We start from the raw sequence: 20,302 nt of genomic DNA, 5'->3' as shown, positions 1-20,302 counted from the left end.
CCCTTCCACGCTTAGGGTGGACAAAATATTTAACAACAAGGGGTGGTGATGGACAGAGTTTCTGAATTAAGCAGAATACTCTCACCCAGTCAAGAGATCAGGGCTAGATCCAACACCGTTTTTTAGCTCACTGCACCATCCCAGTTCAGAACCTGGCTATATGCAAATTAGTCTGTTCCTGTCCCAGTGCATGATGGGAACAGGGCAAACCAAACTACCAAGACAATTCTTACACTGGGAAGGAAACAAACTTCCGGGGACCGGTTTCTGGCATTTCAGCCGTCATCGGCCCGGCTTGCTTGAATCCTGATGGTGCAATGAGCAAGGGACTCACATCTGAGTATACCCTTCCACGCTTAGGGTGGACAAAATATTTAACAACAAGGGGTGGTGATGGACAGAGTTTCTGAATTAAGCAGAATACTCTCACCCAGTCAAGAGATCAGGGCTAGATCCAACACCGTTTTGTAGCTCACTGCACCATCCCAGTTCAGAACCTGGCTATATGCAAATTAGTCTGTTCCTGTCCCAGTGCATGATGGGAACAGGGCAAACTAAACTACCAAGACAATTCTTACACTGGGAAGGAAACAAACTTCCGGGGACCGGTTTCTGGCATTTCAGCCATCGTCGGCCCGGCTTGCTTGAATCCTGATGGTGCAATGAGCAAGGGACTCACATCTGAGTATACCCTTCCACGCTTAGGGTGGACAAAATATTTAACAACAAGGGGTGACCAACTAGTAGCATTTAATTTACAGACTCTGGGCACATGTACTGCCACTTTACCATGGTCTTAAAATTAAATTATTAAATTAAAGATTCCGATTCGGTATAAGCCAATGTTACCATGTTTAGAGGAGTGATCAAATGCACTTTAGCACTGGTTAGCAGTGGTAAAGTGATGAGAGACCCAAGGACAGCAAAAGCAAGATCAGAAAAAATGGAAGAGGAAGGCAAATGGTTTGGAGGAAGACTACCCAAAGATTGGTAAAGAACCACCCAGGTAATCAAATCTACGGAGAAAACTAAAGAAGATAAATGCAGATGTAAGGAAATTGACCTGGAACGATAAAATGCAAGCAAAACAAGTGCTATGGGCAAAAGCTTTATATACATGTAAAAAGGGTAATGCAAGAGAATGCTGGGCCCTAGTCAACAATATGAATAGATCTAGTAGGAAACCTACTTCTTCTGCAGTCACTGAATCAGAATGGGTTAAGTTTTTGCACTTGCCTTTTAATCACAATCCAGGTACGGTTATGAATCCCATCACTAAGAACATAAGTAGAGCAGCGGACAAAGAATATTGATATAACTATAACGGAAAGTCAAGTACGCCAACTCATTAAGAAACAGAGATCCAATGGCGCCCCTGGCCCAAACGGGATTCCAGCTGTCTTCTATAAGGAGAATGCGTTATTGTGGTCCAGTTACCTAACACCAGTATTCAATCAAGCATTGCAGACATTGACCATCCCAGAGTCCTGGAAGGGTTCTATATTTTCACCCATCTACCAAAGCGTGGAGTGGTCACTACCAACTAACTATAGATTAATTACGCTACAGGACATTGAAGCTAAGCTCTTTGCATCAATACTCCTCAAAGAATTAATAGACTGGGCAACAGATAAGCACTTAATCCCGTCGAATCAATCGGGTTTTATACAACGCCAAGAGACAGCAACAAATATTTTAATAATGGAATTATTAATAGAAAAATATAAATTGAAAAAACAGCGACTATATTTATGTTTTGTGGATTTTAAATCAGCTTTTGACTGAGTGGATAGGTAAATTTTATGGAGGAAATTGGATCAGTATGGTGTTAGTCCTAGTCTTTTAAAAGCAATTCAATTATTATATACCGAGACCTGGACTAAAGTTCGATTAGGTAATGGCTCACGGCTTTCTGGAAAAATTAATACATCACAAGGCTTAAAGCAAGGTTGTGTTTTAGCACCACATGTATTTAATATATTTTTATCCGACCGTACGGAAGTGTTGGGCAACGAGTTGGCTCATTCACAGAAACTGGCTGATAAACAAATTTTACATTTATTATATGCCGACGATGTTGTTTTGCTTAGTCAAACAAAGATAGGGTTGCAGCGACTTATAAACAAAATATCAATGTGTTCAATTAAGAATAAGATGGTATAAATGAAACAAAAACTAAAGTAATGGAGGTCAGCAATAGGGTATTGACGTGCAGTAAACATAAATGGTATCTTCAAAAGCGCCAATTAGAAAAAGTGGAATGCTATAAATACCTTGGTATACTGTTTGACGAGAACTGATCTTTTTCACATCATAAAACAGAGATGAAAAAAGAGGCAACTGTTTGCATGGGGCTTTTCGTTCACTACATAGCTCCTTGGGAGGTCCATCCTATCTTCTACTACTAAAAGTCATCAAAACGAAATTGCTCCCTAGCCTTACCTATGGAAGTGAAGTTCTCTGCAGTACGGACTCTACACTATTGAATAATGCTGTAGCTCTCAAACATTTGTTTTGACTCCCGGCTAATGCATCGCCAGCCCAGATTTGGCTGGAATTTGGCTTCTGCAACCAGCAAATTGCAGGGATGGGTCAATGTGTAAAGATATGGAAACAAATTAAAACCAATATTAATAATCCAATGTGCTGTCTTCTTTGGCAAGAGATGCAACGGAATCAAACTTCTGTCTTTCATAAATATCTTCACATGGGATTGAAAGAATTGTCAATTCACGAGATCTGGGAAATGTCTCTAACACCACAAGCTTTTAAGAAAATATTTAACGAATCAACAAAACATCTATCCCTTCTGAAAGATAAAGAATTGTTTGTTAAGCGAATGCATGCCTGGATGATAGTGAACGAATATATGACTCTTTCAGTTCAAACATATCTAGAAATACCTTGGACAGTACAAACCAAAAATATATTTATGAAAGCAAGATTCGGCAACCTACCATGCCTAATGCGTGCAATGCCTTGGCTGAGACCGCCTATGCCGAGTCCCTGCATATTATGCAATCAGTGGGAAGAAAATATTATTCATTTGGTTTGCATATGTGCATCAATGAAGACTGAAAAAAGAGATATTTGAAGAATTGTTTCATTGATAGAGGTATTCGAACATGTAGACAAGCCATGGTAGTTTTTTTTAAACCAAAGGACATTATAATGAACGCTAACTTTACCAAATTTTTGATACTTGCAAAAACGAAACTGGATGCCAGTGATTCAAGCATAGTAATTTCAGACGTTTTTAATAGCTAGGGATGAACTCTGTATTGCACATGTGAATTTGCACAAAGTAATAAAATTATAACTGCTAATCATTTATATTAAGTTTTGCCTAGCTGACTTGCAAAATGATTGACTGAATTAATGTGCATAAAGTACTCTGTGGTATGATCTGTGGAAAATGTCTGATTAAGATTATTCTGAACTTTAGATTTATTGATGTTATTAATGGGTGTGTATTGAAGATTGTTCTAATTATAAGATTTTAATTAATCATGCAATACAAAATTATTATTATTATTATTATTATTATTATTATCAAGGCTAAGGGGTCTAACAAAAGAGTTCCAAACAGCTGTGGCAGAGCCAAGGAAGATTTGTTGGAGAGATTAGAGGGTAACAACTGAAGCTGGTTCTAACTCCTCAAACTTCTCAGTAAATATTTAAGAGGTCAGCTGGCAAGTTGGTTTGCTGGAATGAAGTGATCTGAATGTAAGACACCAGAGACAGTAGACCTTAAACTTACTAGGTGCCTCTAAAGGAAGCACATAATGAGGGGGATGTGATATGAATTATTCTTCTGTATAATTAATCGAGCCATTGAATTGAAGAAAGCTTTGAGTGGCAACTAGGTTTTAGGTGGAAGGTCACTCAGCATTTGTACTAAGAGTGCTCCTGCTGTGTCGATAAAAGTGCCTTCTGTAAAAAATCATGTCCCTTTTAACATTGATCTATAGATTTGGAGAGCAGGTTGCTGCAGGATCAGAAGAGGCTGGACTTCCCCCACCCCAAGGACTTTCTGAACAGATGAGGGTCTGCTGAACGGTAGAAACATAGGTACTTATGTACCAACCTAGAGAAAGTATGACACCTCACTGTTATTGTACATTGGTGACCATCATTTACTGTTGGCCTACGTCCACCAATGGTTTAATGCTATAGCTTATTTTTATCATTTCACAACGCAGATAAGTACATAGCAATCTATTTCTTATATTTTAAATAATTTATTAGGATACATAGATAGATATATAGATAGATAGATAGATAGATAGATAGATAGATAGATAGATAGATAGATAGATAGATAGATAGATAGATAGATAGATAGATAGATAGATAGATAGATAGATAGATAGATAGATAGATAGATAGATAGATAGATAGATAGATAGATAGATAGATAGATAGATAGATACAAGATTAGCTTTGTGTCACAACATCACTCATCTGAATCGTACCTTCACATTAGGTTACAAAAAATTAGAGAGGAATATTTTACCATGCCTTTCCTGAATGTTCTAGCTATTAACTTCATATGAATAGTATGTTCCAGTGCATCTTTCTTGTCTACATTCTCAATTAACTGCGGCATAGTCTCCCATACCAAAGTTCTTTCTCTTGACCTTTATAATGCATTAGCAGATCTAATTTCACTTTTGTTGCCTATTCTCTAACTTTTTCTCCAAGGATATTTCATGGGGGGGCAGAAGATAGTGACTGTCACAAAGATAGGTCTTTTGTGGAAACATTATTGTCCTTTTATTGTCACAGCTGCTTCAGCAAGTGACTCATATCTTGGACCTAATCATCACCTATTTTGATGGGATGTATGTCAGTACAACGCGATCTTTTAGATCGCGGTACTTAACAACGCGGTTATTACAACGTAAGTCGTTATAACGACTTGCGTTGGAGGGCATGGATTGAGGAATATTATAATTTTATATTCCAACACCAGTCCACGTAACAGTAGGGAAGGTGTGGGAATATAAAATTACAATATTCCTTAACCAACAGCGCCATCCAGCGCAAGTCGTAGTAACGACTTGCGTTGTAATGGCAGCGTGGTAAAGGTCGTGCGGTGTAAACACCGCGTTGTAAACGACGTTTACCATTTTGATGTAGTGAAAAAGCCAAAATTCCTATGTCAAGATACTTCCAAACATATTTATGAGCAGTGCATGTGTGATGTTACTGAAAAATGATATTTATGAAGACATGCAAGGCCACTTTACGCAGCCAGGAGTGGCTTCATAAATCTGGAGTGACGCAATGCGGTGCAAATCACTGCTCTGCGTTGCTCTGCCCTGGGAAGGTGCTCCATGGGTATCGCGTGGCTTTTTCCACGCAACTCCCATGGATTTTGACACATTCCCAGATTTACCAGAACTGGTAAACCTGGGAATGCGCCACAATGCTGCACCTTCCCATGGGAGGTGTAATGAGGAGAAATACTTTTATTTATCCCCATTACTTCCTCTACATTTTGCAGCACACATAGAAGAATATGCCTCTCAGGATTATTTTTGTGCAGGAAGGTGTCCCTTCCTGCACAAAAAGAATGCTGCATGCAAAACAGGCACCTAGCACCTTTGTGCAAAGGTTCCTGTGTTGGGGCTGGATGTACGACGTTACAACCCGTACTTTTACAACGCGTGCCGTTACTACGCAACTTTTACAATGCAAGTCGTTACGACGACTTGCGTTGGGGGGCGCTGGATAGTAAATATTTTAATTTACTATTCCAGCTCCAGTCCCCGTGGATAGTAGGGAAGGAGTTGGATAGTAAATTAAACTATTTACTATCCTGGAGCGCCCCCCAGCGCAAGTCGTCGTAACGACTTGCGTTGTAAAAGTTGTGTGGTAACAGTACCGTGTTGTGAAACTTCCGTTGTAAAGGTTGTTCCCCGTTGGGGCTAGGCAGCCAGAATGGCGCTAGCACAGAGACAAGGAGAGAAACCGCCCTATTCTTTTAAATAGGGCAAATTCCTACAGTTTCCCTGTGACAGAGCACAGCAAGGGGATTTTGTGCACTGCGTCACAATCTCATAAAGATGCCTCTTAAATCTTATAAGGCAGGTATCCGGAAGACTTCACTAATGGAGAAGACCAAATGTTCGGTAGAAAGAAAATTAGCCTGTCAGGTCTTTTGTTTTATTTACTTTGATTGTTATGGCTTGTAATCCACTTAAGGGATGGTAGAGGCCGTCCCAGCATGATATAAATAGTGAGCAGCTTATGAGGAACTGTGGTGGTAGAGAGGAACCGCTTGTCTCCTTGCGGAGAGTGACTAAATTAAATGCAATTCAGCTGAGTGGGGCAAGGAAGAAGGGCATGCAGCAGGGTCAGGGGCATGGCAGCCACAGGATGATCTCCTTGCGAGTCCACAGTGGTAGCTGTAGCCCACAAAAAGGGCAGTCCTTATTTGTGGTCGCACTCCCAATATTTCATCCAGAGTGCTAATGTCAGTTCTGTCCCTCATGTGCCGAACTGTGGACATAGTTGATAGTTTGGAAACCTCACTCTTTAAATCTATTTTATCCCCTATGGATTATAAATTATTCGATTTCCTTATTTCCACTGCACTCAAATCTATCACTTGTAAGTGGAAGGATGCTACCTCACTTTCGGTTAATGCATGGTGGAAGTGGATTCTTTTTCTGAGACATGGGCAATGTTTTTACCCACATTCTCATAAGGACTCTTCTCCTTCTAAGTCTAGTATGTGGTGTAGTTTGGATTCCTACATTAGTACATGTTCTACAATTTAGGCTACTTATTTCCATTTCTGTAATAATTCATCTTTGATTAAAATAGCCCTTTTATGCTTGTTTATTATTTATATTATGCTCATACTGTTTTACAATGTTGGTAATGCAATTGTACTTTCACTTAGATATTCTAGTATGTTTTCTATTTTCTATAGTTCGGTATTATTTTTGTATTGTGTTTCATATATGTAAAAAAAATTCTTCAATAAAATATTTTAAACTCAAAAGAGTTTTCACTTCAGTGCTTTCATGTGCTCCTAAAATAAGTTCCAAGATTTATCCAGAAAAAAACATTCTACCAAAGGCAGTACAATAGTTTTAGTGATACTTACTAAAACATTTGGGTGCTGGAGACCATCCATTTTGTGTGCAGGCAATTGTCTCATCTTGGTTACCAGCTGCAGTTGTGTAGCCCGCCGTACAAGACAATGCCAGCTTCTTGCCTTCACTCATTGGGAAGTAGAACTTTATAAAGTTGTAATAATATTGTGCTATCTTCCCATTTTCAATGTTTGGAAACTCACACATATTTTCTAAAACGAAAAACATAATGCAGTCGGTTCATGAGCTAACCATACAAGGCAGCGCTTATGCTAGCAGGAGTTCATTCTAGGCAACTGGTACTGTCTTAATCTTTCATGATGTACCTTCTCCTCAAATATGAAAAACAGCCGATTATCTCACTGTGCTCCTAACACACATCTGTCTCTTCTGTTTCCTAACTCCTACATGTAATTACACCCATGGCTTTGCCACACCTTGCCTTGGGCAGGCAATCTCCCTCAAAGTTTTAGCCTGCCCTTTGATCATGAGGCAGGACATTTCTTGACCAACCTCAAATCCCTATCTATTTATAATTAAATGTATTTTCACTTGCACAACCACTCCGTTGGAAAGCTGCCACCTATCTCTGACATATCAGCTGCGATGGCCCTACTCTACGTCACAAACGCATGGGGTCTTAAGAGCATCCCCTGTTCTCTATTTCAGACTGGTTGATGTAGCTGCTGTAGGTATCTTGTGATCGATCACCCATCATCCTCTCAACCAAACAAGCAGCATTCTCTCAGAAATCAATAATACGATGCTACATGTGCTGCCTCTAAGCCCTGTGCACTATTTCTAGTGAAATGTGACAAACACAAACAGGCATTTACAGGCCAAAGTAAAGACGAGTATGTACCTTCAGCAGTGATTCTCCCTGTGCCAATCAACGTCAGAGTCAGAAGCGAAATCAAACCAGTGCACCCCATTGTCCTCTTCATGTCTGTGTTTTCGGTACTCTGACCTCAAATGCTGCGGTTCTCTTACTAGTTTCGGCTAACCTTCTCCTGACCTACCCAGTTAATTATTTACAAATATGTTAGTCTCTTTTTCTGTTTGCAACAGAGGAGTGAAATGCAAATAAACATAGATCTAGTCAGTTTTTGTTGGGATTTGATAACTCTTATTATGTAGCTTATGGAGCGTTAATGTTTTATTTATAGGCAATACAGATTGGAATTACAGAGCATTCGTATCCCTTATTGGAGACAACATTGGGTTCAAAGTACCCTTTCGATTTCCATTACTCCACAGAATGATCAAACTTTACAGGAAGGAATGCACATCGATAGTTCTAACTCTGAGTTCTTAATCCGTGTTTTCCTAAATAAAGACTTTAGACCGAATTTCTGGACCAATTTAACCAACGAGAGCACAAACTACACTACAGAATGTAATGGTTAATTATTAAACAGCCTTTCACAATAGCCCGTGTGTATACATAGGCACCCATTGCTTTACTTGTCCTTCTCTTAAAATTCTCCACGTGAGGAAACAGACACAAGAAAACATTTCTTTGGAGGGTGGCGATTCCAGGTGCACAGAATGGGTCTTTAGCACAACCAACCACATTTTTAAATCAATTAAACAATTTCACAAATTTGACATGTAAGTAAAACCCCATAAGGTTTTGACAAGTTGGCATGAATTAAGAACCTTATTGTTCCTGATGCACTGTAATTAGCCTTTTTAATTCTGTTTTTGCTGTGACGTCCACCCAAAGGTAGAGTGAGCAGTATACCAGTGCTAGTTAACAATAACAACCCACAAACTTTTCATTGTCTGATGGGTAGTAGAAGTGCCTTTGTGATCACTGATTTTTATACAGAAACTGAATTAGCGGCGGGAGTCGGAAGATATGGATCGTGGAAACACTGACTGAACAATTGTTGTGACATGCTCTTAAGTTTTGAAGATAATGTTACTTTTCAATAAAGGGCGGAATTACCAGGTAAATTATAAAATAGAAAAGAAACAAAGGGGCTTCAACAATACCGATTTGTATACATTTTAATAAACAAATTAATTAGTGGTAGACATATAAAATCGTATTAAATTCATTGCACGTTATGCGTTACCTGTTGAAGTCAAAGGGTGCTCAGAATTATGCATGTATTCAGTGCGAACATTTAAAAAATGAGGGCGATATTATCCACAATTCACAAACCAAAGCATATTAATATCTCCAAAGTTGACTCTTAAAGTACACGTTCTTATCTAACAGTGGTTTTGCCATGCGAAATGCGCAAATATCATGTTTTTGTGGTTAAAAAAACTCAGTTTATGGAAACAAATATGTACTATCATGGCTCCAAAAATCAATATTGGCTACCCCACAAGTTGAGCAAGGGCTTCTCTCATTCGTATCTCCAGGTCATTCCAGTAAATGAGGTTTCCTTCACACCATTGTTAGGTCTGGTGAAGCCAAGGGCACATATGAATAATGCACAGAGAGCCTGAGTATGGGTTAGGTAAAACGCAGGCTGTATTTACCAGACCAAGCTGAGGGATTTACTGCGTCCAGTAATTACCTACTTAAATGTGTTTCTGCACTGGGAATGAGGTATAGCACGCTGATGTCATTATGTCATACAGATTCTCAAACTGACCGATAACCTCGTGTGGACCCTCAAACGGCACACGAATTGCAACACCACTCATGCAATCCATATGATCTTATGCCCCTGTAATTTAAAGTACATTGGCATGACCTGCTGTAAAGTCAAAGTATGGATCGGTGAGCACCGAGGTAACAACAAATGTAGGAAATCTACTACTCGGATGAGTAACTACTTTCTATCTCTACAACACACTGCCAATGACCTCAAATGAGTGATTTTGGAAACTCTTGACACCGTCAACAGTAATGCAGAACACATACTATCCGAAAAAGAACAACGTTGGGTATATCGCCTCAGAAATTATGACCAGGGCCTGAATTACACCATACCCTGTCTCTTTTTCAGCCACTGAGTTAGATCTCTACACGCAAGAGTACAGACATCTACGAGAACCTTCTCATGCACTCAAGAATTACACCTTTTTACGCCTGAATACCTATGAGAGTTTTTTAGGTCGAGCCTAGCGTTGCAGCGCATGCGCTGCTCGCTTTGCGAGGCATGCTGTATTAGGGTATGTTTTAGAAGTGGTGTGAAAGCCCCGCCCCTATTTTCATTGGCTGGCGTCATCGTCCATGGTAAATGCTGGCTTCCGATTGATAATGAGGCTTCTTAGTCCCCAATTGTTACTGCCCAGTCTCCTTTTGAGACCGCCCATCAGGAATGGATCTTTTACTTGTGAAGTTACACGGTCTCCTTCATTTAGTCGGTAAGCACTTTTTTGTCATTCGCGCAATGGCGACAGCTTGTTCTAAACACTCTCAGTTTTCACTAACTGCGTCACAATAAGATCGACATTTTCCTTGGATCAAACCTATTGGTCTAAAGTGGTCTAAAGTGGAACCAGGATTTGAACCTGTGTCCACTTGTTCTTTAATTAAGAACAACTGGGGTTGGCTCTAATCAGTAAGGCTGAGCCTGGTAATCAGAACAACCAGGCCCCCTTTTTTCTTCAGTGTCTGCCCTCTTCGTGTTGCCCTAGTGTTGAATTTTTTCCCTACACTAGTTGCTATTAATCATACGACCACACTTTTGTTCAAATAGGTTTTACAACTGAGTGGATTCAACCGAAAATACATGAATGTATTTGATGATTAATGTAAAATTTCCTTGATTAACCCAGCAGACAGCACTTAGCCCATTGGTTTTTCCTATATGTAATTTGGACTAAGTATTGTAGCATGAATGTATGAGTGTTTTTGCATGACTGTGATATGATTGACCCACGAATGCCTGGTGATTTGTATTGCCCTGTTTTGTGTCCTCATTTTCCATTTTTCATTTTGTATATAAATTGTATTGTGCACTGACAGTATTAAGTTGAAAGTCAAAATAAATATACTTTCCCCAAAAACTTTTTTGTAAAATAAAAATAGCTATTGAATAGCTTTTCCCAATTTTGATCAGGAGTCTTCTTTTGGTCGAGAATTAGTGTCTTAAAATAGACTATCAGTATTGGCATTTTTGTTCTGTTGTTCCACTTGTTCTTTAATGGCATCTCACACTTAGATGGAGCCATTCTTGTAGAAGGGGAAAAAAAACACCTCAATTTACAAACTCCACGTGTTTCTAACCTCAGTTTTGCTTTCGTGCATAGAAGTGGCTCTGAGTTTGTGAATTGCGATTGATGTTAAACTGGCACTTTTAAGAGCACCTAGTGTTGGTAGACAAGGGGCATGCCATGGGATCACACACTGCCGGTCCCTGGGGAAGCTGGGATTGGAAGTTATGTCAACATTTTAATGATTAGGATTAGGGGAATGACTGGTAGCAATTACTCCCCAGAGCAGGAACTGTTTATGTACAGTTGGCAGTAAATATCTTGTTACAAGCCGAGGCTCACTGCCTCACAACACGCCGGAGCTGTAGAGACTATGGGTTCTGTGCCTCCACCCAGGCAGCGCAGTCCCGCCAAAGATTACCTCTGTCTTTCTAAACGTACTGTGGACATGCTGAGAAGTGGTGGTATCTTCCACTGAGAGCGCCATAGAGCTGCTGTGAAGTGCTGGGACTGTCCTAAGAAAAGTACTGTAGAGCTGCAGAGAAGTGCTGACATTGTCCTAATGAAGGTGCGGTAGAGCTGCAGAGAAGTGTCCATATATTTATCTCCTATAGAAGTTACCTTTATGAATAATTCAATTATTTTCTCAGCATGTGGGTAGATGGGCCCTTGGCGCAACAACAGTGTTCTGTCTTAACTTGAGCGCTATAAAGATTAGGACTTCCTGTATTAGTGTAGCCCAGAAATTATGTAAACATCCTTATAAGGTTTGTAACCATGCGTTCTTCACTCATATTCCTGATGCTCATAGTGTAGGCGCACTGGTACAAAGCAGGTGGGGATAGCAATACACCCCCAAAACAGGCTCGTTTAGTTAGTAGATAAATATATGAATAATACCTGCACGGACTAAACTGCACTTCAACTGACCTCCATGAACTCATATCAACTTATATGGATATCAGGATTTTACACAAGTTCCTATTTTCAAGCCCTTCCATAATCTCAAAATAAGAAAGAATAGCGGGTAATTCTCTCTGAGAAAGTCAGCAACCCTATGGATGCTCATTCATCAAAATACCAGGGGTAGTGGAAGTGATATCACACACCCTGTGGCCCTAATAACATCAAAGGAAGCGAAATCAAAGGAGGCTTGACCCTGTTTTTTTCCAAGAAGGTGTGTTCTATGACATCACAACGGTTGACATCGCTGAAGTGCCATATTAACTGCTTGATTAATACAGCAGCATAACACAGACATGACTGTTTTAGATACCACCCATATCATGGTGCTAACGTGATCTTTGAACCTTTTGTGGCCTCATACTTTCTCTGAATTGTAGTGAGCCCGGAGGCGCATAAAGGACAGGAGCTCCCACTGAGGAGCGGGGGACTAAAACGCCGCAGTGGGGAACAGGCTGCCACACTCACCTTGCCATCTGGATACTCCTGGGGCCCTGACGCTGTTGGTCTCCGCTGCCGCCGCAAGCACCATCGCGCGGCCGCAGAGGAAGGAGACTACAGCTCCCAGGCTCCTTTGCCCGCCCCTCCCCCTTCCGCCGGTCAGCGCGCCCGGAGGCGCATAAAGGACAGGAGCTCCCACTGAGGAGCGGGGGACTAAAACGCCGCAGTGGGGAACAGGCTGCCACACTCACCTTGCCATCTGGATACTCCTGGGGCCCTGACGCTGTTGGTCTCCGCTGCCGCCGCAAGCACCATCGCGCGGCCGCAGAGGAAGGAGACTACAGCTCCCAGGCTCCTTTGCCCGCCCCGCCCACTTCCGCCGGTCAGCGTGCCCGGAGGCGCATAAAGGACAGGAGCTCCCACTGAGGAGCGGGGGACTAAAACGCCGCAGTGGGGAACAGGCTGCCACACTCACCTTGCCATCTGGATACTCCTGGGGCCCTGACGCTGTTGGTCTCCGCTGCCGCCGCAAGCACCATCGCGCGGCCGCAGAGGAAGGAGACTACAGCTCCCAGGCTCCTTTGCCCGCCCCGCCCACTTCCGCCGGTCAGCGTGCCCGGAGGCGCATAAAGGACAGGAGCTTCCTCCGCGTCGCGGACGCGCGCGGGCGGTGCCGGGCGAAGCCCGGGCAAAGGGCGGGCCCTCTGTGGCCCTCAGAGGCCAGAGGAGGACGGGACGGGCCACCCCACTTGGTTCCATTGGAGGAGGAGGTACAGAAATGTTTAACTTTCCTATAATTCCTGCATTCTAACTGTCCATTGTCTCCTACGTAGTCCTGATTTCCACTAGTCATGTCCATTTGGGAGGAGCTGAATGCCCTGTGTGGCACAAAGTATGTCCCGGACGCTTTGACCCCCCTTAAAATGGGTAGAGACGCTGACCAACTAAACTGCACTCTTCTGGACGTACCTTTATCCCCCAAAAAATCCCATGCTCAAGCCAACACTCTATCCCAGGGATCATCGAGTAAAAAGAAATATGATGAAGACAAAGATAATGCCAGTGGTAATAACCTAGCTAATGTTGATGTGGACAAAATGTGCATTAGCCCCTCATTATGCCCCTCCAACTCAACTATACTAACATCGCCTAAGAACTTACTGGCTCAGATCTAGCATTTGTTAATCTCGGCATTATCACCGCTGATCACAAAACTTAACGATCTAGGGGACAGGTTGACCCGTATTGAAACAACAATAAAAAAGAACTATTCATCAACCGATAAAATTGATACACCTACTTGCCCTACTCCCTCTATCAACTATGAAAAACCTAAGCCCACTGCTTGTAGAAAAATTCAAACTCTTGAACCCCCCCTCACTACACTCAATCCAAGAGGCCGGAATGCCACTCTTAACCCTGTACTCGCACCTCATAGAGCTCCCAGGATCATACAGGAAAGAAGTCATTGTATTAATTTACCTCCCGAAGCCGCCCCATTCGTGACTGTTCTCTCTGGGGTCCCGGCATTGAGTCAAGGAAAATTTGAAACACACCAGGAATTGCTTAATAAAGCCATTTTCTGGCTAAAAAACAACAGACCGTTGCCACCTGCACTAGATGGCGGAATTCTGAGCGTCAGGAGGGTGGGGTGGCTAGGCACGTTGCCCAAAGCCATTTCGGGGGATTTGATTTTAATAAAATTTAAGGATAGGAACATTGTCCCCTACTTACGTTCCACCCAGCAGAAAGAAGAGGATGGCCCCATTTGCATTTGGGACTTGCATGATTTTTATCCCGGCCCCCGGTACAATTCGTTACCAAGACTAATGTCATTGAAACATTGAAACATATTTCTTGGTGAAAGGGGATTCCATGTACCTTGTGCTATTAATTCCGTACTTTTTATTTAGTCTTGACTATGCACGTACTTTGATTAGCTGATTAGTTAAATTGTTTTTCGTTTATTTTATTAGTTGATTTCTTTTAACCGTTAAATGATACGATGAGTCATCTATGTATTTATGTTTTGTTTTTTTTTTCTTGTTGCTTATATGGTTTTAAACTAAAAACCGAATAAAGCTTATTTGAGTTTGAGAAACTGAATAAACAAGACCTAGGGGGTTTCAAATTTGAAAGAATGGGGTGAAATCATGCAGTTTGCAGCACAATTTTACCATAAATGTGCTAAAATACCATAGGTGTGGAAAGGGCACTCGTTAAATATTAATATCCTTTCATGGTGTGCCAAGCCAATGAAACTTGATGCTACCCAGGAGGTGATGTCATTTTTTCTAAAATGTGACATGGGTGCCCTTGTATGTGAAAAAAATATGTCCATTGTGCTAGGACCAGGATTTTGTCATGGGTGCCTCCTTACCAGTGCTCGAATTTTGAAATTCATGTCATCCACATATCATAGGTGAATATTAAATCAAAATTACCTCAGTATGTCAAGGCAGAATTCTTTTGTGGTTGCCACCCTCCTATATGCCACGTTCCCACCTTTATGCCAAGAATTATCTCTATTTTGCTAGTACCAGCATTCTCCCTCTGGTGTCCACATGACAAGAATGTTTTCAGGTATGCAGGTATTTTTCCCTGGGCGCCCTATATGCTAGTTATTACCTCTGATATACCAGTACCAGTATTTTAACATTGGTGCCCTTTATGTCATGAATTACCCCCAGTTTGCCAGTGGCAGTATTTTGTTACAGGTGTCTGTCATTCTAAAACTGCTGCAAGTATGCCAGCGCCAGTTTTTCACCTGGGTGGAGAAGCATGGCTCAGTGGTTAGAGGCGGCAGACCTGGAAACTGAGATCGGCCGTGGACCAGGGTTCGATACCCCGCCTTGGCGGGTCTCGGGCTCAAAAATTCCACGGACTCGACAATTCTTGCTCCGGTGCCTACTCGACTCACGGGGTCACACTCTGCGACTCTGGGCAATAGCTTGCTTAATCTCCACTACGGCCCCTCGCGGCGGGATGCCTGGCTTTCACCTTGTGGATACCCTGCCGGGGTATCTCACAGGAGAATACCAGGACGGGTTCCCTAAGCAAGCGCTTAGATACCGGGTCGGTGATTTGCGCTATATAAATACATGTACATTTACATTTAAAGCAATAATTAATTACCTTCAGTATGCCCTAGGCTAACAACAAACAAACTCGGAAGCATCACATTCTCACTCTCATTCACTCATTCACACTCCTTCTCTAACTTGCACTCATTCATTCTCACTCTCTTAAACCCCCTTAAGCTCATTCTCATTCATCTCGTACACTCACTTGTGTTCACTCTTAACCTCACTCATTTTCACATAGTCATACTTACGGACACTAAGGCCCAGTTTTTCCTATGCTTTGTGCCAGGTTTGCGCCACTTTTGTGTCCCAACCGCAGTGTAAAGTGTTAAGGTGGGATCAGGATTTGCATTGTAAGGTATCCCAAATGAACCAAAGTTGCGCTTTGGGTTATTTTGGGTCAGGGGGAATTCCATGGGTGGTTGCATAGGTATTCCCATGCAACCACCCATGAGCTTTGAAGGAAATCCCTATCTATAAACAGTAGTCGACAGGAATTTGCACCAAAATCTTTTGCTCTGGTGAAGCAGGCATACCAAGGAGAAATGTTTAATTTCTCTTCTTATTTTACACTTTGCATGTGTGCTGCATTGTGCAGCACACAAACAAAGTGGGAAAAGCCTTGAAGCATAGTTTTTTTTGTTTTTTTTTACTGGGAGGAACGCCTTTCAGTACAAAACACATGCTTCAGCAAACTTATACACTATGGCATAGGGGTGTGTATGTTGGCATATGCCCGCCAAAAGTGCGCCAGCACACAGGGAGAGAAAAAAGTGGCACATCTTAGAAGATAAGGCACATTTTTAGGTCAAGCCTGGGCAGCGCATGTGCTGCTCTGCAGCATGCTGTATTGAAGAATGGAAGAGAAGTCCCGCCCACTTTGCCTATATTTGTCATTGGTTTGTGTCATTGCCCTTCATAGATGCTGGCTTCTAATTAATTAACAGGCTTGTCAGTCCTTCCTTAGTACCTCCTTGTCTTTATTTGTAACCTCCCGTTTGGCCCTTTCCCTTTGGTTGTTACACTGTACGTCTTATTTAGTCGGTAAGCACAATCTTCTTTAACTAGTTTTTCCGACTGCAGGCATGACATGCTTTCCTGCAACATTTAGTGTGCCATGCGCGCTTTCACTTTCGGAGCAGCGGGACAATGGCAGCCGCTTCTTTGAATATGTATCGTATTTAAAAAGAGTTTGAGCTATTGGCATTGCAAATGACAATGCTTTTTAATTATGTGTTAATTAGCAAGACATAAATAAATGGCATTGTCATTTACAATGGCAATAGCTAAAAGTCTCGAGAATGTGAGACCTATTGCATTGCAAATGCTTTTGTGCAGTGACATAGAGGAGACTATCTCCAGGGTACTCTTCATTTCATTTTAGTTATTGCCATATTAGTGAACATGCCATGTGAACCATTGAAATAATCTTCACTGCAATCAAACATAAGGGCACTTTTTTTTATCGTTTTCATTGGTTACAGGTTACAGCTTATGGTGGCAATACATTTAAGGCACGTGTATAGCAGAAACCCTCTAGCTTTTACAAACTGTTAAAAGGATCTACCTGTAGACAATCTTTGACGCAGAAACAAACTGTTTATTCTGATAACATATTTTCACCAATACCACACTAAGGTCCGCCATATTGTGGCCTCGTATTAAAATTACGCACACAACATAGCCAACGTAGAACTTACAAGGCTGGTACATACGGTTTAAGCCAGCCTATGCCACTTTGCACCATGAGCCACACCACATAACATGTGCACGTTATTTTAACAAACCTTCGTTATTTCATAGTGCATCTCTCCCCGTCAATACTCCATTGGGAAGAGAACTCTAACGTTCCGAAATACCCCTAATAAAATTCTCGTGCCCTAAACCATAACGATGTTTGTTCAAAAGAAGTGTGTGTCCGACCCAGTGGCGTCACTGGGGTTGGTGTCACCCGGTGCGGGTAACTCATGGTGTCACCCCCTCACGACTTACCGCATGGACCACCTCTGTCGAAATGTACGGCGCTAGGTACTGTCTTACTCCCTCTAGCTCCCTCTCTCTGTCTAGCTCCCTCTAGCTCCCTCTCTCTGTCTAGCTCTTTCTAGCTCCCTCTCTCTGTCTTACTCCCTCTAGCTCCCTCTGTCTCCCCCTCTCTCTGTCTTACTCCCTCTAGCTCCCTCTCCCTTTGTATTACTCCCTCTAGCTCCTTCTCTGTCTTGCTCCCTCTAGCTCCCTCTCTCCCTCTCTTACTCCTTCTAGCTCCCTCTCTCTCTCTCTCTGTCTTACTCCCTCTAGCTCCCTCTCTCTGTCTTACTCCCTCTAGCTCCCTCTCTCTGTCTTACTCCCTCTAGCTCCCGCTCTCTCTCTCTTACTCCCTCTAGCTCCCTCTCTCTCTCTTACTTCCTCTAGCTCCCTCTCTCTCTGTCTTACTCTCTCTAGCTCCCTCTCTCTCTTGTGTTACTCCCTCTAGCTCCCTCTCTCTCTCTGTCTTGCTCCCTCTAGCTCCCTCTCTCTGTCTTACTCCCTCTAGCTTCCTCTCTCTCTGTCTTACTCCCTCTAGCCCCCTCTCTCTTACTCCCTCTAGCTCCCTCTCTCTCTCTCTTACTCCCTCTAGCCCCCTCTCTCTCTGTCTTGCTCCCTCTAGCTCTCTCTCTCTCTGTCTTACTTCCTCTAGCTCCCTCTCACTCTGTCTTGCTCCTTCTAGTTCCCTCTCTTTCTCTTACTCCCTCTAGCTCCCTCTCTCTGTCTAGCTCCCTCTCTCTGTCTTGCTCCCTCTAGCTCCCTCTGTCTCCCTCTCTCTGTCTTACTCCCTCTAGCTCCCTCTCTCTCTGTCTTACTCCCTCTAGCTCCCTCTCTCTGTCTTATTCCCTCTAGCTCCTTCCCTCTGTCTTATTCCCTCTAGCTCCCTCTCTCTCTGTCTTACTCCCTCTAGCTCCCTCTCTCTGTCTAGCTCCCTCTAGCTCCCCCTCTCTCTCTCTCTCTTACTCCCTCTAGCTCCCTCTCCCTGTCTTGCTTCCTCTAGCTCCCTTTCTCTATCTTAATCCCTCTAGCTCCCTCTCTCTGTCTAGCTCCCTCTCTTCCTGTCTTACTCCCTCTAGCTCCCTCTGTCTCCCTCTCTGTCTTACTCCCTCTAGCTCCCTCTCTCTCTGACTTACTCCCTCTAGCTCCCTCTCTCTCTGTCTTACTCCCTCTAGCTCCCTCTCTCTTACTCCCTCTAGCTCCCTCTCTCTTACTCCCTCTAGCTCCCTCTCTGTCTTGCTCCCTCTAGCTCCCTCTCTCTCTGTCTTACTCCCTCTAGCTCCCTCTCTCTCTGTCTTACTCCCTCTAGCTCCCTCTCTCTCTGTCTTACTCCCTCTAGCTCCCTCTCTCTGTGTATTACTCCCTCTAGCTCCCTCTCTCTTACTCCCTCTAGCTCCCTCTCCCTGTCTTGCTCCCTCTAGCTCCCTCTCTCTCTATCTTAATCCCTCTAGCTCCCTCTCTCCCTCTAGCTCCCTCTCTTTCTGTCTTACTCCCTCTAGCTCCCTCTGTCTCCCTCTCTGTCTTACTCCCTAGCTCCCTCTCTCTCTGTCTTACTCCCTCTAGCTCCCTCTTTCTCTCTGTCTTGCTCCGTCTAGCTCCCTCTCTCTCTGTCTTACTCCCTTTAGTTCCCTCTCTCTCTGTCTTTTTCCCTCTAGCACCCTCTCTCTGTCTTGCTCTCTCTAGCTCCCTGTCTCCCTCTCTGTCTTACTCCCTCTAGCTCCCTCTCTTACTCCCTCTAGCTCCTTGTCTCTCTGTCTTGCGCGCTCTAGCTCCCTCTCTCTATCTTACTCCCTCTAGCTCCCTCTCTCTGTCTAGCTCCTTCTCTCGCTGTCTTACTCCTTCTATCGCTGTCTTACTCCCTCTGGCCCTGGGACCCAAACTGCTGGGCAAGTGTCAGTGAAACCAAACTGCAAGTCAACGATGCCATTGCCTGCCTGCCTGCCTGGTATATGCATAACTGGGTTTGGTTTGGCTTCGGTTTCGTTTCGACTTTCGTCACAGAACAACAATGCAAACCCAAACCCTTGGCTCTTTGACTTCTGTGACCCATCCATTCCGTGCCCGTGCAGAATGCAGATGGCGGATGGTGCCCGTAGCTACGGCGGGCCGGGATGCCGTGGTGGCGCGCTTCTTGCACTAAAGCAGGACGCAGGTAGACTCGTCAGTGTAAATTGGTGTCACCCGACCACATGCCACTTTTTACCATGCCAAAAACATAATATTATTCTCAAACTCGGGAAATATACAGTGTAACTTCTTTTAGCTCTCCTACGGATCACGTAGGCACATAACACGAGGATGATGTATGCCACAACTCTTCCGTGTGGAACTTCATCAGTTCCAATTAAGGTCAGCGCACCGGTATTTATTCTCGACTTCCCCTTCTCTGCCTGCAGAGATGGCCGTCATTAGGGTAAAGACAACACTCGAATGCCCTTTATTGACGGTCTGTTTTTCACTATAATGTCAACCTCCCCCCCACCCCCCCCCCACAAGGGAAACTATTTCTTTACCAATCTTATCTTTTTTAAATTTCCTGCAGAATCGTCTATTCCCTTCCTGCGT

The 20,302-nt window shown here is 43.1% G+C and overlaps 1 protein-coding gene across 1 annotated transcript in view; it reads right to left on the bottom strand.

The window, feature by feature from the left end:
• LOC144755180 (coagulation factor XIII B chain-like) overlaps positions 1-8,101 on the bottom strand; it is a 291,682-nt gene extending 283,581 nt beyond the window's left edge. Inside the window, exons 1-2 of the mRNA XM_078643823.1 lie at positions 7,972-8,101; positions 7,121-7,321 (exon numbers count right to left, since the gene is read on the bottom strand). Of these exons, the coding sequence (XP_078499949.1) occupies positions 7,121-7,321; positions 7,972-8,053 (283 nt within the window). The 5' untranslated portion in view covers positions 8,054-8,101. The remainder of the gene's footprint in view (positions 1-7,120; positions 7,322-7,971) is intronic.
• Between the last annotated feature and the right edge of the window lie 12,201 nt (positions 8,102-20,302).

This window comes from Lissotriton helveticus, chromosome 1_1, assembly GCF_964261635.1.
Source record: "Lissotriton helveticus chromosome 1_1, aLisHel1.1, whole genome shotgun sequence".
Taxonomy (NCBI): Eukaryota; Metazoa; Chordata; class Amphibia; order Caudata; family Salamandridae; genus Lissotriton; species Lissotriton helveticus.
Note: the sequence above shows the minus strand (reverse complement) of the source record. Positions and strands in the feature narration are given on the sequence as shown.